The 21,789-nt window shown below is 45.7% G+C and overlaps 1 protein-coding gene across 4 annotated transcripts in view; it reads right to left on the bottom strand.

Annotated features, from left to right (window-relative positions):
- Nucleotides 1-11,280: 11,280 nt before the first annotated feature.
- The window catches only part of TAB2 (TGF-beta activated kinase 1 (MAP3K7) binding protein 2), a 92,812-nt gene continuing 82,303 nt past the window's right edge, over nucleotides 11,281-21,789 (bottom strand). For 3 of the 4 annotated variants that reach the window (XM_040965272.1, XM_040965273.1, XM_040965274.1), the window contains 4 exons: nucleotides 19,570-19,730; nucleotides 19,269-19,362; nucleotides 18,012-18,092; nucleotides 11,281-13,156 (listed from right to left, as the gene is read on the bottom strand). In XM_040965272.1, the coding sequence (XP_040821206.1) occupies nucleotides 13,014-13,156; nucleotides 18,012-18,092; nucleotides 19,269-19,362; nucleotides 19,570-19,730 (479 nt within the window). In that variant the 3' untranslated portion in view covers nucleotides 11,281-13,013. Of the gene's footprint in view, nucleotides 13,157-18,011; nucleotides 18,093-18,506; nucleotides 19,363-19,569; nucleotides 19,731-21,789 lie in introns of those variants that run through there. The other variant, XM_040965275.1, reaches the window with a different exon arrangement.

Here is a 21,789-nt window from a genome sequence, read left to right as displayed (position 1 = left end):
CAACTACGGCCCAGGGGTCTGTGGCACCGGCACTGCCTGGAGGCCTGTTCTCCCTCCCAGTCCTGCCTTCTTCCCCCATGTCTCTCTTTAACTTCTAAGCAGGCATGGTGCTGTCAACTCGCAGCTCAAAGATCCACTGTGGGGTTATTTCTCAAGGAGAAGAAGGTCTTGAAACAAAGAACCACCAACACCAATAACAACAAACAAACAAACAAACAGACCCCCCAACTGGGAAGGGTGGAAGCCTGGCAGCACTTCCTGGCTGGACAGGTTTCCCCAGAGACCACTGTGGACGTGACTGTGACCTTTTCCACTCTTTCCTGTTCAGAGTTCGGTGGTCGGCGCTGGCAGCAGGAGGAGCTTCATTCCCAGGGTGAAGGCGGTGGCAGCCCTTTGATCTTCACAGTTCTTTCTGCCCCCACAACACAGTGGCTGCTTCTGCCCGTGGCTCCTGTCCTGCTGTCAGTAATCAGGCTGGGAAAGCCGTCTCCAGGAACGGAGCAGAGCCGGTGCCCTCTACTCTGAAACTGGACCACACAACATTTCCGACAGCGAAAGTTGATCACAGCTTACACAGTCTCGGTAAGATTTTTTCCGGTGAGCAGTGTCCTCAGCTTCCTAAGTTGCCTTGTAATTCTGCCTTGGTGGGAGGCGCTGTGACGGACTCCCTGCTGGACTCGCCCCTCTGCGTGGTCAGCAGTTTCTGGCCATGCCACATTGCGGTCAGCTGGGCTCACTTGGCACTTGGAGAGCTAAGGCGGGGAGCCAGGGGCTCTGCCCTCTCCTGTGTGGTTCCCGTCGGAAGGAAATGACCTTCCTTCCTTCCTTCCTGCTTTCTTTCCTTCCTCCCTCCCTCCCTCCCTCCCTTCCTTTCTTCCTTCCTTCCTTCCTTCCTTCCTTCCTTCCTTCTCTTTTTGAGATGCCCTCCACTCTCCCTCCTCAATTGAAGAAGACACTTAGAAAAAGAGAGAGAGAGGCAGGGAGAGGGAGAGCAAGAGAAACCGATGTCTGATTTATGAATCCAGTGAATTTACCAAAAGAAGAAGAGCATTAGACACATCTAAGGTCAGAGCAACTGTGAGATGCAGGCAACACAGGCTTGAGGGCCAAAGTGGGCAGCCTGTGGGCAGCTGGGCTAGCAAGCTGCAGCTCTGTTCACCTGTCCCAAGCCAGCGGCTGGCAGCGGCAGCAGCACAGCTAAAGCCAGTGCTGGACTGATGAGAAGCTAGCTTGCATGGTGTTTAGCAATGTCCCTAACAAATGAGATTCTAGCACAGAAATCAGAGGCCAAGAAAGTGACATCCATGAACCTGAGTGTAGACTTCAACTTAGATCTCCAGCCTCTAGGACTGGGACAAACCGATTTCTGTTTATAGGCTATTCTGTTCATGGTGCTTTGTTGTAGCTGTCTGAACAGAGCAGACAATATGCAATTAAGTGTATCCCTTTTTTGTGAAAAATGTGTAACTTTTTTTTAAAAAAAAGACTTTGATTTGAAATACAGAGCTATAGGCAGAGAGGGAGGGAGAGGGGGAGAGAGAGAGAGATCTTCCATTCATGCCCAACAGCCAGGGCTTGGACCATCCTCTGTAGCTTTCCCAGGTGCATTAGCAGGGAGCTGGATCAGAAGTGGAGCATCAGGATCTAGAACCGGTACCCACATGGGATGCTGGCCCTTAGGCAGCCCTAAAGTGTACCCGCTGTAAAATGAGTTTTGTCGAATGGCCACAGTGCAGATGTGTATTTCGATTGGCTCCAGGCCTCTCCCCGTGTCCCTCTCATTCCCTGTGGTCTGTGGGTTAGCTCTGCATGTGAATGACATCGCAGAGCAGGTGTAGTCACCCGCGGGTGGCTTCTTGGACTCTGCCTGCTGTGTTTGAGATTCATCTGTGTTATCAGTATTCGCTCTTTGCAATGCTGACTAGCCCAATGTGCCGATGGCAGCCCAGCTATCTACGTGTTGATGGACTTGTGTGTTATTCTACCATTCGGCTACCATGAATAAAGTTGCTATCAACATTCCTGGCCAAGACTCTATATGGCCTTTAGTTTTTATTTCTCTCAGGTGAATTACCTCTCAATCTTTCTATGGCTCATTGTTGCCACTTACATCAACTCGTCGACCACAGGGCAGCTCAAAGCCATTTTTCCCATCTCACCTTCCCAGTCTCTCAGCCCAGCGCCTGTAATTTCTGAACCTGACCAGGATGCTCAGTTGCCTCCCTCTGGGGTCACAGCCGCACCCAGCGCTGAAGCCTCACTTCAAATGCCTCCCTTTCATCAGCCCTTCCTGACTCAGCCCTGAGAAGCCACTCTCCTGTCACTGAACTTTGTACAGCACCTGCCTGGTGTGCTAATTACAGTGGCTCTGGCCATTCATGAAAGGGGGTTACTGTCTGTAAAGTGTGTGCAAACACGGAGTGAAGACAGCATTCCTACTCACTAGGAGGGCAAGTGCAAGGCTAGGCTCCCACACAGCTCAGGTCACAGGGTCCTCCACTCCCAGTGCAGGACCCTGTCCACTCCCAGTGCAGGGCCCTGTCCACTCCCAGTGCAGGGCCCTGTCCACTCCCAGTGCAGGACCCTGTCCACTCCCAGTGCAGGGCCCTGTCCACTCCCAGTGCAGGACCCTGTCCACTCCCAGTGCACTCCCAGTGCAGGACCCTGCCCGCTCCCAGTGCAGGACCCTGTCCACTCCCAGTGCACTCCCAGTGCAGGACCCTGTCCACTCCCAGTGCAGGGCCCTGTCCACTCCCAGTGCAGGACCCTGTCCACTCCCAGTGCAGGCCGTCCACTCCCAGTGCAGGGACCCTGTCCGCTCCCAGTGCAGGACCCTGTCCACTCCCAGTGCAGGGCCCTGTCCACTCCCAGTGCACTCCCAGTGCAGGACCCTGTCCACTCCCAGTGCAGGACCCTGTCCACTCCCAGTGCAGGGCCCTGTCCACTCCCAGTGCACTCCCAGTGCAGGACCCTGTCCACTCCCAGTGCAGGGCCCTGTCCACTCCCAGTGCAGGACCCTGTCCACTCCCAGTGCACTCCCAGTGCAGGGCCCTGTCCGCTCCCAGTGCAGGACCCTGTCCACTCCCAGTGCAGGGCCCTGTCCGCTCCCAGTGCAGGGCCCTGTCCGCTCCCAGTGCAGGACCCTGTCCACTCCCAGTGCAGGGCCCTGTCCGCTCCCAGTGCAGGACCCTGCCCACTCCCAGTGCAGGGCCCTGTCCACTGTTCTCCAAGGGCCAGCTACACTTTCCCTTTCCTCCTTCCTTTCACTCTTTCATCTTGTCTTTCTTTTTCTCTTTGCAGGGTCTGGTCTCCCAAGGGTTAACTCCACAGCTTAGCTTGTTTTTCAAGGGGTAACAGGATGTACAATCTTGGCCTGATACATTTAGTTCCTGGCTTAACCTCAAATTCCTGCTTCCCTGCTTCCAGTTTATCAAGATGCCCCTGGGTGTCTTAGGAGCTGCTTGAGAATTGGAAAAATACTGGGAGGAACCAGAGAGTATAAAAGGCAGGCTAGACTTCAATAAAGCGGCATTCTCTTGGCAGGAACGACCCAGTGCGTGTTGTCTTTTTTGTAACCCTAGTCCCTCCGCTCAACTCAGGGTATGTGGCTATGTGGGCGTTGCTGACATCTCTTAAAAATATCTATTTGTTTTTACTGGGAAGGCAGATTTACAGAGAGGAGAGACAGAAAGATCTTCCATCTGCTGGTTCACTCTCAGTTGAAGCTGAGCCAATCCAAAAGCAGGAGCCAGGAGCTTCTTCCGTGTTTCCCATGTGGGTGCAGGGTCCCAAGGCTTTGGGCCATCCTTGACTGCTTTCTTAGGCTACAAGCAGGGAGCTGGATGGGAATGGAGCAACTGGAATGTGAATTGACACCCATTTTGGATCTTGGCACTTGCAATGTGAGGATTTAACCAATGAGCCATCGTGCCTATGGGAAGACCGTGGGGTTAAGAAGCATTTGGGGGAAAGTCACAGAAAAAGTGGAGTAAGACTGTCACCAAGCTTGCAGTTAGCTTAAAGCCTGCTGTCTGCATCCCTGCCACAGGCCCCAGCCAGGAGCAGCAAGTATGCACAGTGAGCAAGGCGAGGGCCCCTGTTCCTGTGGGCAGGAATCAGGAAGATGGGCACATGGACAAAGAAGCCCAAAGACAAATGTAAAGTGTCTCCCAAAACAGAAAAATGATTCTGCATTTGACTGCTTGGCAACTAACTGGGGCTACCTGGGAACACTCAGGAAGAAACAGCCATCTCGTGGTCAGTCACCTGCGCGAGCCAGGGCAGCATACGGCAGTGGCTCAGGTATGATTGGCTCCAGGCTGCTTGAGCTCCAGTGTCGACCCAAATGACCTGTGTGACCTCAGGCAAGTTACCTGACCTCTCTGTGCCCTGGTCCCTCCTCTATAACATGGGGTTAGCATAAGGCTTAGCACAGCGGTACATTACGCTAATCTGCTTGTAAGTGCCAGCATCTCACATGGGTGCCAGTTTGTGTCCTGGCAGTCTCTCTTCTGATCCAAGTCCCAGCTTATGGCCTAGGATAGCAGTGGAGGATGGCTCAAGACCTTGGCCACTGCACCCACATGGGGACCCCAGAAGAAGTTGCTGGCTCCTGGCTTCAGAACAGCCCAGCTCTGACCGTTGTGGCCATTTGGGGAGTGAACTAGCAGATAGAATTAGCTCTCTTGCTGCCTCTCCTTCTCTCTGTAAATCTGATTTTCCAATAAAAAGTAATAAATCTGTGGGTAGTCAAATAGCTCTGGAAAGCAGCTGGAATAGGGGCTGCATAGGGCACCTGCTGGGCAAAGCCTGTCCACCTGCTGAAACAACCAACGTTGTCCCTTCATTTGGACTCCGAGAGTACAGCCAAGCGGAACGTGGAGCCACTACTTGTGCTTGACTTTATTCAGCTTGGAAAGCTTGGTTGGACCACTGCACCTGAAGAACAGACACTCTCCCTGCAGGACTCTACCACGGGCTGAGGCCACGGGTCACGCTGTCACATGGGAACCTGTCAAAAATACTCACATGTGTAGACGAGAATCAACTGAGGATGGACTGTGAACACCCTGGGAGAAGTTAACCCAAAACATTACAAAAGAAAAACAATCCCTTTATTTTTATTGGACGTCACATACACAGAGAGAAAGATCTTCCATCTTCTGGTTCACTCCCCAAGTGGCTGCAATGGCTGGAGCTGAGCCGATCCAAAGCCAGGAGCCAGGAGCCTCTTCTGGGTCTCCTTCGCAGGTGCAGTGATCCCAAGGCTGTGAGGCACTAGTGGATTAATAAAATATCACGTGAGCAAAACCAGAGGTAGTGGTAGGACAGCACAGCTGAAGGTCAGCTGGGACCTGGAACAGCCCTCTGAAATCACAGGTGCCAGACAGTTCTTGGGGACCAACTCTAACACGCCCTGGACCCAGAACATATGAACCACACAGTGGCCTGTTTTCCAAAGGCATCTCAGGCCCAACGATCTGTGCCGAAGTTTCGCACTGTGGCAGACTGTGTTAAGAAAGAGTGAAGTGAATGAATTGTCCAGAGAGAGAGCTAAAAACAGGGCCTAGTGTCGTGGCATAGTGAGCTAAGCTGCTGCCTGTGAAGCCGGTAGTTCACATGGGCACTGGTTTGAGTCCCAGCTGCTCCATTTCCAATCTACCTCCCTGCCAATGGCTGGGAAAATCAGTGTAGGATGGCCAAAATGCTTAGGCTTCTGCCTCCCACATGGGAGACACGGATGAAGCTCCTGACCTGGGCCTGGTGCAGCCCAAGCCATTGTGACCAACAGGGGAGTGAACAAGCAGGTGTAAACTCGCTCTCTGCAACTCTTTCAAATAAATAAATAAATTCTGCTTTGAAGAGATAGCTAAAATGTTACTAAGTGGTATTGAGAAGGAAAATAATCTTTTCTTTTAGATTCTTAGTGTTATGCCGAGTGAAAGAAAAATTAGTCCGCCTGAGGCAGTAGCAGAATCCTTTTACTCAGAGCTGATGCATGCTATCAAAGCCAAGTCAGGGCCCAACACAGCCAGGTGCCGGGAAGGGCAGCTGGCCTGAGGGGTTTGGTGAGCACAGCTTAGTTCCCTGGCTTTCAAGTCCAGGGAGTCATTGTCTCCTGAACCGTGAAGTCAACACTTGTATGTAGCGTATTCATGGATGAAAAGTGGAAAAAGGTTGTGTTACAAGAGGGACACAGTGGCAAGCTAACTCAACAACGCTGTGTGTTTCTGCCATTTGATAGATGTCATTAAGTTTTCAGATATTTCACAATTCTAACAAGAATCACCTGCCATCACTTGCTGGCATGGGATGCGGCACATTACTCGTCTGTTAGCTTAGCAGAGCTCGGTTGGCTGGATTAGCAAATTAGTGTTGAAGGTGCGCTTGCTGTTCTGTTACGAAAAGAATCTGGCACATGAGCAGAGGCACGTGAGCGGCTTCTGTGAAAGAGCGAAGAGGCAGTAATTAAGGCTCCAGCCGAGTGGGGTCATAAAACAGGGCTTGTTTCATGTCAGTCCTTACGCAGCAGTGTGCTGGCTCCCTGGGACCCATTTACAGCCTCACGCGGTTCCTGTTCTTTACAAACAAGTCTGGGCCCCAACATGTCTTCCCAACCTTTCCTGGGAAACAGGAGGGTTACTGCACACCTAGCATTCCATTTTTTTCTTCCATTCTCAACCAATTTTCTTCAGAAAAATATCGCTCTCCCCACTAATCCCTGGCTGCTTTAAGGAAAAAAAAAAAATCACCCTCAATATGTGTGAGAATACAAAGTCATCGAATACCTGAGCGTAGGAGAAGGTAAATTTTAAGCTTTTAAAAAAGTGAAATTGGATGCAATCAGGAGCAACTTCAAGGCCAACACAGACTTCTGCTCGTCCACCCTCCTGCAGCACCCACAAGGCGATGGGACCAGCCACGGTGTCTGCGCCCAGCAGAGCTGCACCTTATCTCAGGATTATAAACACGGAGGCTCTTGTGCACTTGGCCTGGAAGGCTGCCGTCTGCAGCAGTGGGCCTATGGGAGAAACACATCAAGTGGCTGTGTGGCACTTGGGGGTGAACCAGCAGACAAAGACCTTTTCCTCTGTACCTCCTCCTCCATGAAACTCTTTGCAAACTTTTTATTATTATTTTTTATAAAAGCAGGGAGCTGGAAGGGAAGTGGAGCTGCTGGGATTAGAACCGGCGCCCATGTGGGATCCTGGCATTTTCAACGCGAGGACTCCAGCTGCTAGGCCACTGTGCTGGGCCCTTTTTCTTTTTAAAGGAAATGATTTTTTTAAAGATTTATTTTTATTGTAAGGGCAGATATACAGAAAGGAGGAGAGACATAGAGGAAAATTTTCCATCTGATGATTTACTCCTCAAGTGGCTGCAACGGCCGATGCTGAGCCAATCTGAAGCCAGAAGCCAAGAGCTCTTCCGTGTCTCCCATGCGGGTGCAGGGTCCCAAGACTTTGGGCTGTCCTCAACTACTTTCCCAGGCCACAAACAGGGATCTGGATGGGAATCCGGGCTGCCGGGATTAGAACTGGCGCCCATATGGAATCCTGGCACGTTCAAGGCAAGGACTTTAACTGCTATGCTATCGTGCCGGACCCATAACTCTTTTAATAAAAATCTTTTTTTTTTTTTTAAAGATTTTATTTTTATTATTTTGTTTATTGGAAAGGCGGATATACAGAGAGGAGAGACAGAGAGGAAGATCTTCCATCCGATGATTCACTCCCCAAGTGAGCTCAACGGTCGATGCTATGCCGATCCAAAGCCAGGAGACTCTTCCGGGTCTCCCACGCGGGTGCAGGGTCCCAAAGCTTTGGGCCGTCCTCGGCTGCTTTCCCGGGCCACAGGCAGGGAGCTGGAAGGGAAGCGGGGCTGCTGGGATAGAACCGGCGCCCATATGGGATCCCGGGCGTGCTAGGCGAGGACCTTAACCACTTGCGCCACCGCGCCGGGCCAATAAAAATCTTAAACTTATCACTGTCATCAGTTATTGACCACTCACCATGGGTTATGGGTATTTACTGGGGGAACAAAGGGGTTTGCCATTACACTTACCCTGTCAAGATATATCTGATTGGAGAGTTCCAAGTAGCAATGAGCAGAGAGAAAATACAGACACTTCCATGAGGGAAGTCGCAGTTTGGAAAGGCCTGATTTTCACCTTTTGGAATAAACCTTAAGTATACAGACAGGGAAAGTGAGATGAACCCACGTTCTGAGTGGGGTGACTCAAGCCTGGGAAGAGAAGTGATCACATCAATTTGTTGAGACGCTCCTGTAGAGGTGGCTGGAGGGCCAGGCAACTGCCTTCGTGAGGCCAGAGAACAGGCAGCCAGGAGACTTCTGGGCAGGGGTGTGTGGCTGTGGCCTCCCCTGGTGCCAGGTGGCAATGCGGTCACGGTAAGCAAGGGAGCTTGGGAACCCAGAAGTCTGGCAAAGGGCAGGACCACAGCTTGCAAGGGCACGTGGCCTGTCACAAGCTCATAGGAGGGGGGTTCCAGGGCCAGAACAGAGCTTTCTCCCTCCTGGGAAAGCTCGCCTTGGAGAGGACACGAGTGTCCCCGTGCTGTGAAAATCACTAGGAATGCTTTTGGAACATTGAGCAGCTGACTTGCAGTGGGTTTCCAACCATGCAGACGGGGTGGGGGTCGGGAGCCGGGGAATGCTGTCCTCAGGAGGGGGAACTGTGAACGTGTGTAAAGAGGGAGGGATTAGGGGGAGGCAAACCTCAGGTCAGATGTGCGAGCAGTGGAGTGAGTCTGCCGACTAGGGCTCATGTCCCTGGAGAGATAATCTGTCATACTCCATCATCAAATGCAGTCTTCAGACAGCTGGGTACGCAGCCAAACTCAAACACTTACCTCCCACACCAGCCCCTAGGCATTTTTTAACCTTTGCAAAGCAACCAACTAATCTTCGACACAGAAAGGGCAAAAAATTCAATCTCAGTGACTGAACCGCCAAATTCTGACTCACTGAGACGTCCCCAGTCCAATTTAAGAAACAGCGGACTTGGGCCCGGCGCGGTGGCGCAAGTGGTTAAGGTCCTCACCTTGCACACCCGGGATCCCATGTGGGCGCAGGTTCTAATCCTGGCAGCCCCGCTTCCCTTCCAGCTCCCTGCCCGTGGCCCGGGAAAGCAGTAGAGGGCTTTGGGACCCTGCACCCGCATGGGAGACCCAGAAGAGGCTCCTGGCTTTGGATCGGCATAGCATTGGCCGTTGCGCTCACTTGGGGAGTGAATCATCGGACGGAAGATCTTCCTCTCTGTCTCTCCTCTCTGTATATCTGCCTTTCCAATAAAAAAAAAAAATAATAAAAATAAGTCTTTAAAGAAAAAGAAATAGCAGACTTAGCTGTTCATGAACACTGGGGAGAATGCGCCCAGCACAGTTCCCATTGAGGCTTAACCTCAGGTTAATTCTCAGAGTACTCACGAAGGGGGGTGTAACTGCTCCAACCCCAAACTAATTAACCCTAATTTAACAAATACAAAACAGTGATTCTTGTTTTTTTTTTTTTTTAAAGACAAGGGTTTTGCTTTTCTCCCAGTTTCTCGTGTATTTTTCAGATGGACGTAATAGAAAAAAAAAAATCAAAATGTAGCCCTGAGCCATTTCAAGTAAATGGATATAGAATTGTGGCTTTGGAAAACCAGAGCCAAGAGGCTGTCCTCTGTTCGCTCGTCAGAAGTCTAGAAGGAATGCATATTATTTGGGAAATAGGGCAACTGCTCTGGAGTGGCCCCTGTCGCCAGCAACATTCGTGGTAGTTTCTAGGACAATGCAGCCAGCGTGAATGACTCGAGGTCTGGCTGTTGTATCTTATACTGGTCACTAGATTTTTCTCATTAGCACCAAACCAGGACAAAACTGATGAAATGTCAACTGATTTTGTTACTGATGAGTGTTTTAAGACCCAAGTTTACAGTTAATAGCTAACATAGTTTTGGATATCCCATGGTTATGATTTGTTTGTAAAGTTTGAATTGCCAACATAAAATTAATATTAGACCACAGACCGACTCAGGTGCCATTAAAAAAAAATGAGATTCTGAAAGAAAGCTCTTTCCATCTTTCTACAAAAACTTAAAATGCAGTATGTGTATTTGTAGAATGTACTGGATATAATACAAGCCAACATGTCAATATTTTCCCAAGAACTATAGTTTATATCAGCTGCCAATTCCTGCCTTCCACCCTTTAAATGTGTTGGCACCCTGGGATAATTAGTGAGAACAAGCAAGGTGCACCTTCCCACGTGCAGTTCTTACATCTGTTGTTCTGTTTTAGTGCACTCATTCCCAGAGCCAGTCTGCAGACCACCGCTGTCCAGGTGGCGAAGTCCCTGGCAGAAAGATCCTCAAGATCCCTACAGAGAGAGATGCTGTCACAGAGAGGCCAGCTATGCTACTTTGCTCCTTCTAAACTCCCAAAATTCAGACTTTTTGAAGTCTGAATATCAAGCCAGAAGTACCCCACACTAAACAGGCACACATCGCAGGGCATAGTACACATCCACTTCATAGTGTGTGGCTCCATGTCCCAAGAAAGCACCCTTTCAACAATGGAGTACAATTTCAGCAATCAACAAGAACTACAAGGAAAAGCTGTAACAAATAATGAGAAAAAGCCAAGAGGCCCATTGTCCTGGCTTAGCCGAAACAGAGCTGCTTCCTTTCAAGGGATTAAAAGAGTATATGGAGGGTTCCACTGTGTTAGCTCAGTGGCTAACACAAGTGCTTGGATCCATACGGGTGTCAGTTCGTAAAACAGCTGCTCCACTTCCCATCCAGCTCCCTGCTCGTGGCCTGGGAAAGCAGCAGAGGATGGCCCAAACTCTGGGCCTCTGCATCCATGTGGGACACCCAGAAGAAGCTCCTGGTTCTTGGCTTCAGATCAGCTCAGCTTCGGCTGTTGCGGCCACTTGGAGAATGAACCAGCAGATGCAAGATCTTTCTGTCTCTCATCCTCTCTGAATCTGCGAATCTGCCTTTCCAATAAAACAAAATCTTAAACAAACAAACAAAAAACCAAAGATAAATGCCACTGGGTGCCATGTGTGTTGCAGGAAGATCCCAAGGGATGTTTTCTCAGATTTCAACTGATTATTAAATGTTCAACTGGAGTGAAAATCAGCTCCTATCCCACCAAGTTTAAAAACCAGTCACAAAATACACATTAGAATATAAGTTTTTTAATTTTTATAAATAACTTATCTGTTACAAAGATCGTTTACCCAGCTAAATCACAAAACCATCAACTCAAGATATCCAAGTTACGTTTTATTAATAAAACAAGTAAAAACTGATTTATCAATCTTCACATAGAACTGCAGATGAAGCTGAAAAACAAGGCCTAGTTTTAAAACAAAATGTATCAAATGTAAGGCTCTGGGTCTACCGTCTAATGAACTAGGATTGTCACGGTGCTCTCCACCTGCAGAACGCAAGGCATGACGGTCAAGGCTTTGGCCATCACAGGGGTCTCCGGTAACATTCCTGTTTCCTCAGAACATGGCCAGTGGCAGACACGGACATCGGGTGACGGGCCACATCTTGTAACTTTTGCTCTGCTTCAGCACTTCCCTTAGCCCCATTTTAAGCGCTGATAGGTAATTTCTGAATTCTGTCTCTTTAAATGCATACTGCTACTTCTTTTTCTTGATTTCATTTAGTTATATACACTCCTGATCATCTGAATATTTACTTTCCTTACAAAAATAAATCATCAAAATAAAGAGATGCTTGAGGTTGCGTCAGTGTTCAAGTTTGCTTGTTTTTCTTTTTTTCCAGCTTTTCTTCAGTTTGTCCTAGGTACGATTAGCCTTGTTTGATAAATACACATGATCCTGCCACCGAGTCAGGGTTAGAAACAGACTGCCCCGAACAGAAAGCATCTAGACCTCTCTCCCGACACAGGGAGGGCTGTTGGCGCTGCTGCTGCTGGTTCTGGCACTCCCGCGGAACGGGCTCCTGCGAGGGCTCTGTGGGACGGCTGAACCAATCTGTCAGTGGTCACAAAGCCCTTCTGTCTTCCGCTTCCTTCCGGGGGCACAGAATGCTGCTGCATCACCCACTGCTATGTCCGAATGTGGTGCGGCCTACTGACAGACGCTGGGCGGCGTTCTGGGCCATTCCCTGCACAGCACCTGTGCGTCTTCACAGAGCATACCACCTCTCAGGAGGGCAAAGTACAGAGTAGGCAGAGGAAAGTTACTCTGTGCATAATTTCATTTCATTAATGCTTTTTTTATTTTATGGCACTGCTTCTCTCAGGTAAGGCTTAAAAAGGGACATGATCGTGCTTAATCACTAAAAGGAAAAAAGAAAATTAGTTAACAAAAGGCTATTACACTATACATATAGAAATATAAGAAAATCATCAAGAAGAAGTCACTTAAAGCAGACTTGAGAGATGTGTACAGTAGGACAAGCTGGGGAGATTTCACTGCGTGCTTGCACAGACAACATGCGCTGCTTGCGTCTTCATCCGGAGGCCCTGGACGCTGGCTTCACAGAGGTGGCTTCGGGGAAGACCGAGCCGAGGCCGAGAGCACCACTGACGTGTCAGGTTCTTCCCCTCTCCGTTGGCACTACGTGGCAGCAAAGAGTCTCTAAACAGTTTAACCTTGTTCCTTCTCTTTGTGCATGCGGTGTTTCACTGTGTTACAGAGAACACAAGCCATCGTTCTCTTCCTTTCCTTTGCCAAGATTCAGGGGTGACAGGAGGGAGCTGAGGACGAGGGACACGTGGGCATCTGAGTGTTGGGCATCGTCCAACCAAGCCTTCAGCGGACGACCTTCCGCACGATGACTTTCGTCTGCCCATGACATCACACTGAGGTATCACTGACTCTGTGGGCTGGCTTTTAACATGAGTACAACACAGTCTCGTCACACCTTCAACCTGACAAAATCCTATGGAGCAGTGAAACTTTTCCCCGATGACACGCAAGTTTCTTGAACTTGGATATGGTGTTAGAGAAGATACAGGGCCTCTGGCTCAGAAATGCCTGGGCATCTCACACTGTTCACAGCGGATTAAGGCAGGATGGTTCAGAAAAGTACAGGCAGTGCAATTCCACTGAGCCCCCTCATCATCTTCTGTGTCTTGAGTCTTTGGTGTTTTGACGGTGGACCTTTGATCTGTAAGGAAGCAAAGAAGTTACTGTAGAAACAAAAATCACAAGGCCTGAAAGATTTTCTGGCAGTGTTCACCCTCACAGCATGAAGCAGTCTGTCATGACACAGGCTGCTGGCGGCACCTGCTCCCAGGCCTCCCAGTTACAGAAGGCAATGGGTGTCAGACTGTCGGTCAGGACCGTGAAAGGACTGTCCTACTGCACAGCAACACTGTCGGGGCGTCAAGCCTCACTCAAGTCAAGAGCTTCATTTCCCACGAAGCAGATTGCATTTGTGTTTTCCATCAGGAATGGATGTTTGGTTAAGATGTTTCTGATATGCTGGAAATGCGACACTGAACAACAGAAAGATGGGCTAGGGTCTCATCGAATTTCCCGATTTATCAACAGCAGGCTCTGGAGAAGTAGACCAGTAAAAACATTTTACCTAACTTTATTTCCTGTTTATTTGTTTATTTTAAGTCACGTTTTATTTGCCTGAGGACAGAGTCCTAGGAGTGAAGCGGTGAGAACAGGCTTCTGTTCCAGGCTCCAGCTCGGGCTCCTACGTGACCCACACCCCTTCAGGCCTGATCTTGCTCGCTTGCAGAGATCACTCTATCTCGAAGGAGTCAACGTCCTAGAGTGTTTGGAAGGACAGAGGTATCTTCAATGTACGGAAGAATTATCTTCCTCGACTTGTCTATGACATAAACTTAAGAAACTCTGACATTTAGGAAACCCGTAAGATTTGAATGTCACAAAGATTTAAAACAATATTCCTATAAATTTGGGGGAGTTGTAAAGTAAAAGGAGCAGGCATTACTGGGTGTCTCTATAATCTGAAGATTCAAAGTTATTTTAAAACACTGTATATTAATTTCTACCTACTCTACTGAACTGGTGATTATATATACTACTTTTCTTTTTCAAAAGAGAAATGACAATATCTAGTCGATACAAATACAGGAAGTAAAGTTTTTATACCATAGTTAAAGCAACTGCTGTTTTGGTACTCTGTGCCCCTTGCTAGCAGCACCTCATGTACTGGGTGGCCCTTACAGAAACCTGACACAGTCTCCTGCCTTAGCAACGGGCTTCCTGTTGTCACCATCTCTGTCCTATGCATAGTTACACAGTTATTTCTCCAACTGAATGTTATTACAACAAGCATGTCTCAAGTAAGAATATTTGAATATCAAGGGTCTGACAATACTATACCCCAGCACACACTGCAAGTGTTCAAAAAGTTTGACCTTTTATCATCTAAAATGATTTCACAGCACACCTGGAAAACATTTTATAGAACGACTGTTTTAATCTGGGGATATCTTTTCTTACCACATTTTTGTTCTTAGGCATTAGAAATCATTCCCACCTGGCACATTTTTAGTAAAACTTAGTCTTTTCGTTTAACTGCAAAGGTTAAATTTTAGGAATGGAGACCATGAGGAAGTGCTGTTTAACTCTTCAATCTATGTACTACTAAATGCCAGTGTCCTCTTATTCCTTTTTATCTGTCCATATAGCTACCCATCCATCCATCCATCCATCCATCCATCCATCCATCCATCCATCCATCCATTCATCTGAAGGTAGAAAGACAGAGGGCAATCTTCCATCCCATGGTTCACTCCTGAAGCACCCATTCACAGTCAGGGCTGGGCATGCTGGACCCTGGGGTTAGCTCAGTGGGCATGTCCCACATGGGCATCGGGCTCCCGTGTGCCTGAGACATCGCCGACTGCCTCCCGGGGGGGGGGGAAGGGGGATGTTAAGAGAAAGTGGGAATGGGGAGCACAGCATCCCAGTATGTAACCAGTGAGGCTCAAGGGGCATTTTAATGGCTCCGCCACCTGCCTCTTCCTCATTATTCAAGTGACACAATACTGAAGGCAGTCAGCAAGGACTCTACACACTGCTTTCATCATGAAAAAATCTCCAATAGTATGCTTACATCTGCATGAGCTTTTGGAACTTACAAGCACTTTCACTGTTGGAGTAGCTGGAAACTAAACCCTGAGAACTGGAAAACCGGGGAAGTCAGATTGCAGAGGACATGTGATTTCCACACTTAATTTAACCTGCTAGAAAAATCTCTGTTGTGGAGCAGAACTGATTTCAAGAACTAAACAAACCTCTATACAAGACGAATTAATGACACGTTATTTTAGGACTAGAGCAAAACAAACAAAAAATCCTTCTCTCAGAACAACTAATGTAGAAATTTCTGTTTTGTGGACGAGCTTTTGAGTAACGATTTCCTCCCCTTGTTCTTTTCTGAAATTTTATCGTGGAAAAGCTCACATAAACGAAAGTGAGCGAACAGTAAAACTAGCCCTCATGTGCTCACCCTGCTGGAGTAACTGCCAGGTCACTCTGATTCCATCGACACTTCACCCTCAAAGGCCTAAGCAACAAATCATGTGGAAACAAAGCGCGACTGCTTGCAAAAATCAAGTCATTTTTGAAAGAGAGCTAACAATAAGACAGCAAAATAGTGTATTAAAGAAAGTCACTGCTTATTCCATACATAATTTTTTCATAAAATGCATTTTTAAAAACTTTGTTGAAGACCTTCCTATGCATGGATTTCAAATTTTTTTTGTACCAAAAATAACTTCTAACTTCATTTTCTGTGAAAGTATTCTTATAGGTTTAATATACTTGTTCTTTCTTTATAGCATTTCTTTTTAAGATTTATTTTTTATTTATTTTAAAGGGAGAGTTATAGAAAGGGAGCGAGAGAGCGAATCTACCATCTGCTGGCTCACACCCAAATGGCCTCAGCAGCTTGGTGTGCCACACTGATGCCAGGAGCTTCCTCGGGGTCTCCCTTGCAGGAACAGGAGCCCACAGATCCAGGTGTATTAGCAGGAAGCTGGATCAAAAGTGGAGCATCTGGGTCTTGAGCTGGAGCCCATATGGATGCTTGTGCAACACGTGGTAGCCTAAACCACTATGCTCTTATCCGGTCCCTTGGTCTTTCTTGTTGTCATTTCTTTCTCCCTCCCAGACAGGTCTGCAGGGAGCAGAATGAGCAGTACAGAGTAGACAGACTTGAACTGACATTCTGATATGACTGTGGCTGCCTCAAGCGCTACTTACACCTGCTGTGCCACAACGTCCATCTTTCTTTCTTATCTAAGGGTTTGCTTGTTTTACTTACACTTTCAAAAATCAACTTTATCCTTCCTTCTGCTAACTTGGGCTTTGTGTCAAGTATTTCTTTGTTTTATTTTCAAAAAGATTTATTTTTATTTGAAAGGCAGATTTACAGAGGAGGGGGAAGAGAGGGGGAAAGTGGGAGGAAGGGAGGGAGAGAGAGAGACAGAGAGAGAGAGACTGAGTTTCCATTCATTGGTTCAATTCCCCAACGGCCGCAACTACCAAATCTGAAGCCAGGAGCCTTGATCCTCTTCCAGGTCCCCCATGGGGGTGGCACGGCTCAAACTGGCACCCAGGATGCCAGCAGCAAGGCAGAGGTTTAACCTACTACACTGTGGTGCCAGCCTCAGAGATATTTAAAATTCCTCATTCACCTCTTGAAACATTCAATGGTTATTCAAGACTGTGTTTAGTTTTCATTAATCTTCTAATTTTCTCACCATTAACGATTTCTAGTTTCAACCCACTGTGATGAGAAAATATATTTGGATGGTCTTCATCTTTTTAAATTTGTTAAAACGTAGCTTGTGGGCTGATGTGGCCACAGCTGGACAGGCAAGTGCATTTTGCTCTTGGGGAGATTGGTGTGTGTGTGTGAATGTGATAGAGAGATCGATAGGGCTGTGCAAGTGTGCTGTTTATTTACTGCTTTCTCGCTTGATTATCTCTTACTGTAAATGGGATGCTGAAGCTTCCTACAATCACTGGAGTGCGAGCAACTTCTGTCTACAGATCTGTTAATATTTGTTTTTTGTATGCTCTAATTTTGGGTAGTGTTATAATTGTTATGTTTTCTTGTTGATCTTGTCTCTAGAGATAACTTTAAAGTAAAAAAAAACCCTATTTTTGCATGTTATAAATTTAGCCACACATGATTTCTTTTGGCTACCATTTGCATGAGCTATGTCTTCAGGCTTGAGATTTGCATGTCTTCAACTGCATGCAAAAATACTATACTTTTGAGCCTGGCACAATGGCTCAGTTGGCTAATCCTTCCCTTGTAGCAGTCGGGATCCCACACAGATGCCAGTTCTGTGTCCTGGTTATTCCACTTCCGATCCAGCTCTCTGCTGTGGCCTGGGAAAGCAGTGGAGGACGGCCCAAAGCCCTGCATCCACAGGAGAGACCTAGAGGAAGCTCTTGGCTCCTGGTTTCAGATCAGTTCAGCTTCCAGCTTTTACAGACATTTGGGCAGTGAACTAGTGGATGGAAGATCTTTCTCACTGTGTTTCCTCTCTGTCAATCTGTCTTTCCAATCAAAAGAATAAATCTTAAAAAACACCAAAACCATCAATGATGTAATAATTTTTGAAATCATTCATTAGGAATTCACAAAGTTTTGATTAGAATTATGCACACATTAAAAAAATAGCACATGAGAATTAAGCTTTTTAAGGTGTCTTCCTTATCAATTATTTGAAATGTAAAAATTAAAAAAAAAATACTAAGTTTATTTCTGTGATGATTTTCTTCTTTCTTTAAACCAAGAATTCTATTTTGGAAGCACACAGTGATTCCAAAGACCATAGTCTTAAAACAATTAAACACACCCGATCTTTGTGTCACCCCCAATCCCAGCATCTAAGAAAAGAAACATTTATGTAATGAATTCATTCAAGAACGTGGAAGTCTGAAGCATTTCTAAAGGGGAAGGTTGCTAAAGACAATTTTTTAAGATCTTGTTTCCCACAGCATTTAATCGATGCACTAACCTTTGGGTTTTGGTGGCACAGGACCTACAAATCCAATATTGTCATAAAAGTTATGAATAGCGCTGGGATTAAAATGTGGTCCTGAAATATACAAAAAGTAAATTATGTTTACAGCTCAAAGATACTTTTTATTTTTAAAGCAAGTATTCTTTTCTTAAAAAGATTATTGTATAAACAGAAGAAATGCTTTACATTGATTGTGTACCTCTAATCTCAAACCAATTAAAAACTTTTTAAACATAGTTAAAATGCATTAAACTTCATAAACAAGAGGCAAATTAATGCAGGTAGAACATCAAAAGAATCAGAACTAGATGCCTGTTTTACATTTGGCAAGTTAAAATCCCTTAACATTGAACAACTCCTGGCTGAAACTGGCAGACACGGAGGGCAGCGACTCCATGGCCTGGCCCCACCAAGAGTAGGGCCTCCCAGAGACAAATTCAAGGATTGTAGTTCCCACGCTGGTGTTTTTATTTCTTTTTCTCTCCAAAGTTTAATCACGGCATTTTCTGTGGAGCATCTCCAGAGAGCCGCTTCCCAGTATTTACACAGTTGCCAGAACTCCTCACACTTGGAATCTGCAGACCCTCCAAGGTAGGACGAGGCTTCCCTGTGGCTGGCTCTCTCCCGCTCCTGTCTTTTCTACTCATATACATCTCCTCAGCCCAGAATTTAAAGGATAAAATTTCCTTGTGGTTCTCTCCAAGGCTGAACCAATTGCAAACACTTTTATCACAATATGAAATTTATAAAGATATGATGGTCCTAAGAATGTACAAACCATATTTGAACTTTCTTCTCTATTGTATACATTAAGAATCATTGAGTGGCATATTAATTTATGCCTATATTTGAATCATGTTCAAAAATTCTAATTCTTGAAAGGCAAAGGTAAAAAGGAAATCAGAAAAGTTATAGGAATACGTACATCTTACTTTTAATAAAGTCTATAGTACTGTCTACATCCATAAAGGCAATACTTCCGATATTGTGGTCATACATCCTAATCAACATCATCCCTTAACACGTGACAGAAGTGAACTGAAAGGATGTAAACTATATTAAGTTACTCCTTAATCAAATACCCCATTCTTGAGGGGTTGGTGATGGGAAAGAGTAATAACAACCCAAAGTTCCTCAATACTATCTGGCTCCAAACCAAGTGTTCTGAACTAGTCAAGTTAGGACTGAGCAGTCTGTTTTCAGCCACAGGAGAGGAGTTGATAGATTAGCTGAGTACGCACTGAACGTTACCTCGGGCTTGAAAAAGATCAATTTCTTTGGTTAAGCAGTCAATGTCAATCTGGAGTTGTCTATTACAACTTCTCAACTGCTGCATTTCTTCGAGCTGAAAAATAATGCCATGTAAGAGAGATTTGCATTGAATTCTCATGTTACTAGTTAAGAAACAGTGGAGTTTGGCAGGGCAAAATCAGGTCAGAAAAACAAGTGTGAATTCATAGCATTTGCAGACACCCTGATCAGGTCTCGGCACCTGGGGCAGGCAGCCTGCTCACGTGCGAGCAATGATCACGCCACTTACGCACAGACTCACCGAGGGGATCTGCGACATGGAATTTGATCTTTTCAGGCGCCTTCGTGTTAGATTATTTTCCATTTCATTGACCTCAGACTTTAGTTTATCCAGCTTTTTCTTTTGAATCTCAAGTTCTCTTTGAAGCCGTTCCATTCTGGCTTTCTGGTGTACCAAAAGAGCTGCAAACACAGATTAGTAAATATGAGGGCACAGTCACTTTGGTCAATTAACCTTTAGGCAGGCTTAGGAAGACAAAAGAACACTTTTGTGACAAATAATGTGCCATGAATCCTGATGCTACATTAAAATAAAGAATCTGGATCTAACATTTAAAATTTCAAAAATTTAACTTAAAAACATTGCTTCAGTTACATAAGAAGATGTTACTTTAATTTTGGGAGGCATGTGTTGTGGATAAACCCAGTTATGGGTGAAGACAACATGTTTGGCTTGTTCCTCTATCGATTCTAGTCAATTAATGCCTTCATGGCTATCTAATTCATTTCTGGCTTGTGGAAAGGATATGCTCTTTTATTTCAGCGTCTGATATGTGTGCTCTATGTGCGAGGTACTCTAATGTGGACAGCTTAGAGACTTTTTAAGGTGTGTGTGGACTAAGTGAATCTACCCTGATGTATTTAACGGATAAGACAAGTAGACTGAAATCAGTCCCCATGAATGTTAAATTAGAAGGTAAAAATGGCAGCATTTCGAGAAACCACTTTCATATTCTTACAACCAGATCACATATTTTGTAAATACATTTCCAAGATGCAACGACCTCTCTAAGAAACTTTATTAATCTATAAAAATTACTGTATGCTTTTGTGAGCCTCATAGTTTGGGTAGCTGGACTGGAAGGGAAGATGTTTGCATTCGTGTGTTATAGACAGCTTCGAAAAAAATGGCAGATTTGGAAGGGCACCTTACCTTTAAGAAACAACAACAACAAAAACCATTAAAAAGAAAAACAGATTAGATACAAGCAACGACACTGCTGGTGACCTGCAATGGAGACACAACTATAGGCCCGTGGCCTTGTTAACAGCCTGAACAATTCCAAGGGCCTGGCATTTTTACTGTATGTTTTCCATGTTGAGATACACAAATAACACTGTGCTATAATTGCCTATTGGCTGTGCTGTAACAGTCCATGTGGGTAGCAGACCTTGTCACCTGGGGTTGTGTAACTATGTCTACTTTGTTGACACAACAAAACTGCCTAGTGCTGTTCTCAGAAGTGTCCCTGTTGTAGAATGATGTGACTTTGTATCTAAAAAGGATTCTAAGAGGATGTAACAGAACATAAAGAGGTAAGATTTCGAGATAATGCCCAGTAATGGTCCAAAGCTGAAAAAAAGGAAAAATTCTAGAGAATGAAGGACTAATTTGTTCACTCAACTAAATTATCAAAGCACTGGTGAGGAGAGGCATTTTGAGACACAGTGTAGCAAGATTCATCAACTGCAAATAGCTGCTGAAATATCTGCTGAAGGTATGTTTTTCTAAGAAGGAAATGAAATAGAAAGATGAGTAAACCTAAAAAATAAAAACTCTAAATGAAATAGAAAGATGAGCTAATCTAGAAAAATTAAAACTTTGACTGTAAATCAAAGGAGACAGAGAGGCACAGAGACTGTCCAGGTAACATGAAACTAAAATATTAGAAAGGAATAAAAAATTAAAAAGCTAAATAGAACGAACATTTTTCTAAATTAAGAACAACAACAAAAAAACCCTGAAGATGTTTGATTACATCAAGTTGGTAAAAAGGAGGAATAAAGGAAAGAGAGACAAAAAACTGACAGGAATAATTCTAAATGTACTGATTATCATAATAAATGCAACCTATTGAAAAATATAGTTGATATACAAGCGACCGGTAGAGTAGATTTTAAACATTCAGCTATGGGCTATTTACAAGAAAAAATACTCAAAATACAATTTACTCATCTGTTCTATTAAGTTCAGACCTTACTATACGTCACGTGCTCTTGTAGGCACTTGGGAAATCAATGAGCCGAATGAGCCGAACAGTCAAGAATCCCTATCTACAAAGGTAGGACAGAAAGAGGCAAAGGAAGACGGCATGAACAAAACCAATAAAGGATGCCAATCCTAGGGTCCATGAGACAAATTCAGCCTGCCGTCCATTTTGCGAACAAAACTGACAACTACAGTCTTGTTCATTTGCTTTCTTGTCACCTGTGGGTTCTTTCATGCTACAACAGCAAATAC

The sequence above is a fragment of the Ochotona curzoniae genome, unplaced genomic scaffold (assembly GCF_017591425.1).
Source record: "Ochotona curzoniae isolate NIBS_2020 unplaced genomic scaffold, NIBS_Ocur_1.0 scaffold_3890, whole genome shotgun sequence".
In the NCBI taxonomy this organism is placed as follows: Eukaryota; Metazoa; Chordata; class Mammalia; order Lagomorpha; family Ochotonidae; genus Ochotona; species Ochotona curzoniae.
The sequence above is the reverse complement of the archived record's forward strand: the minus strand, read 5'-3'. Positions and strand labels throughout refer to the sequence as shown.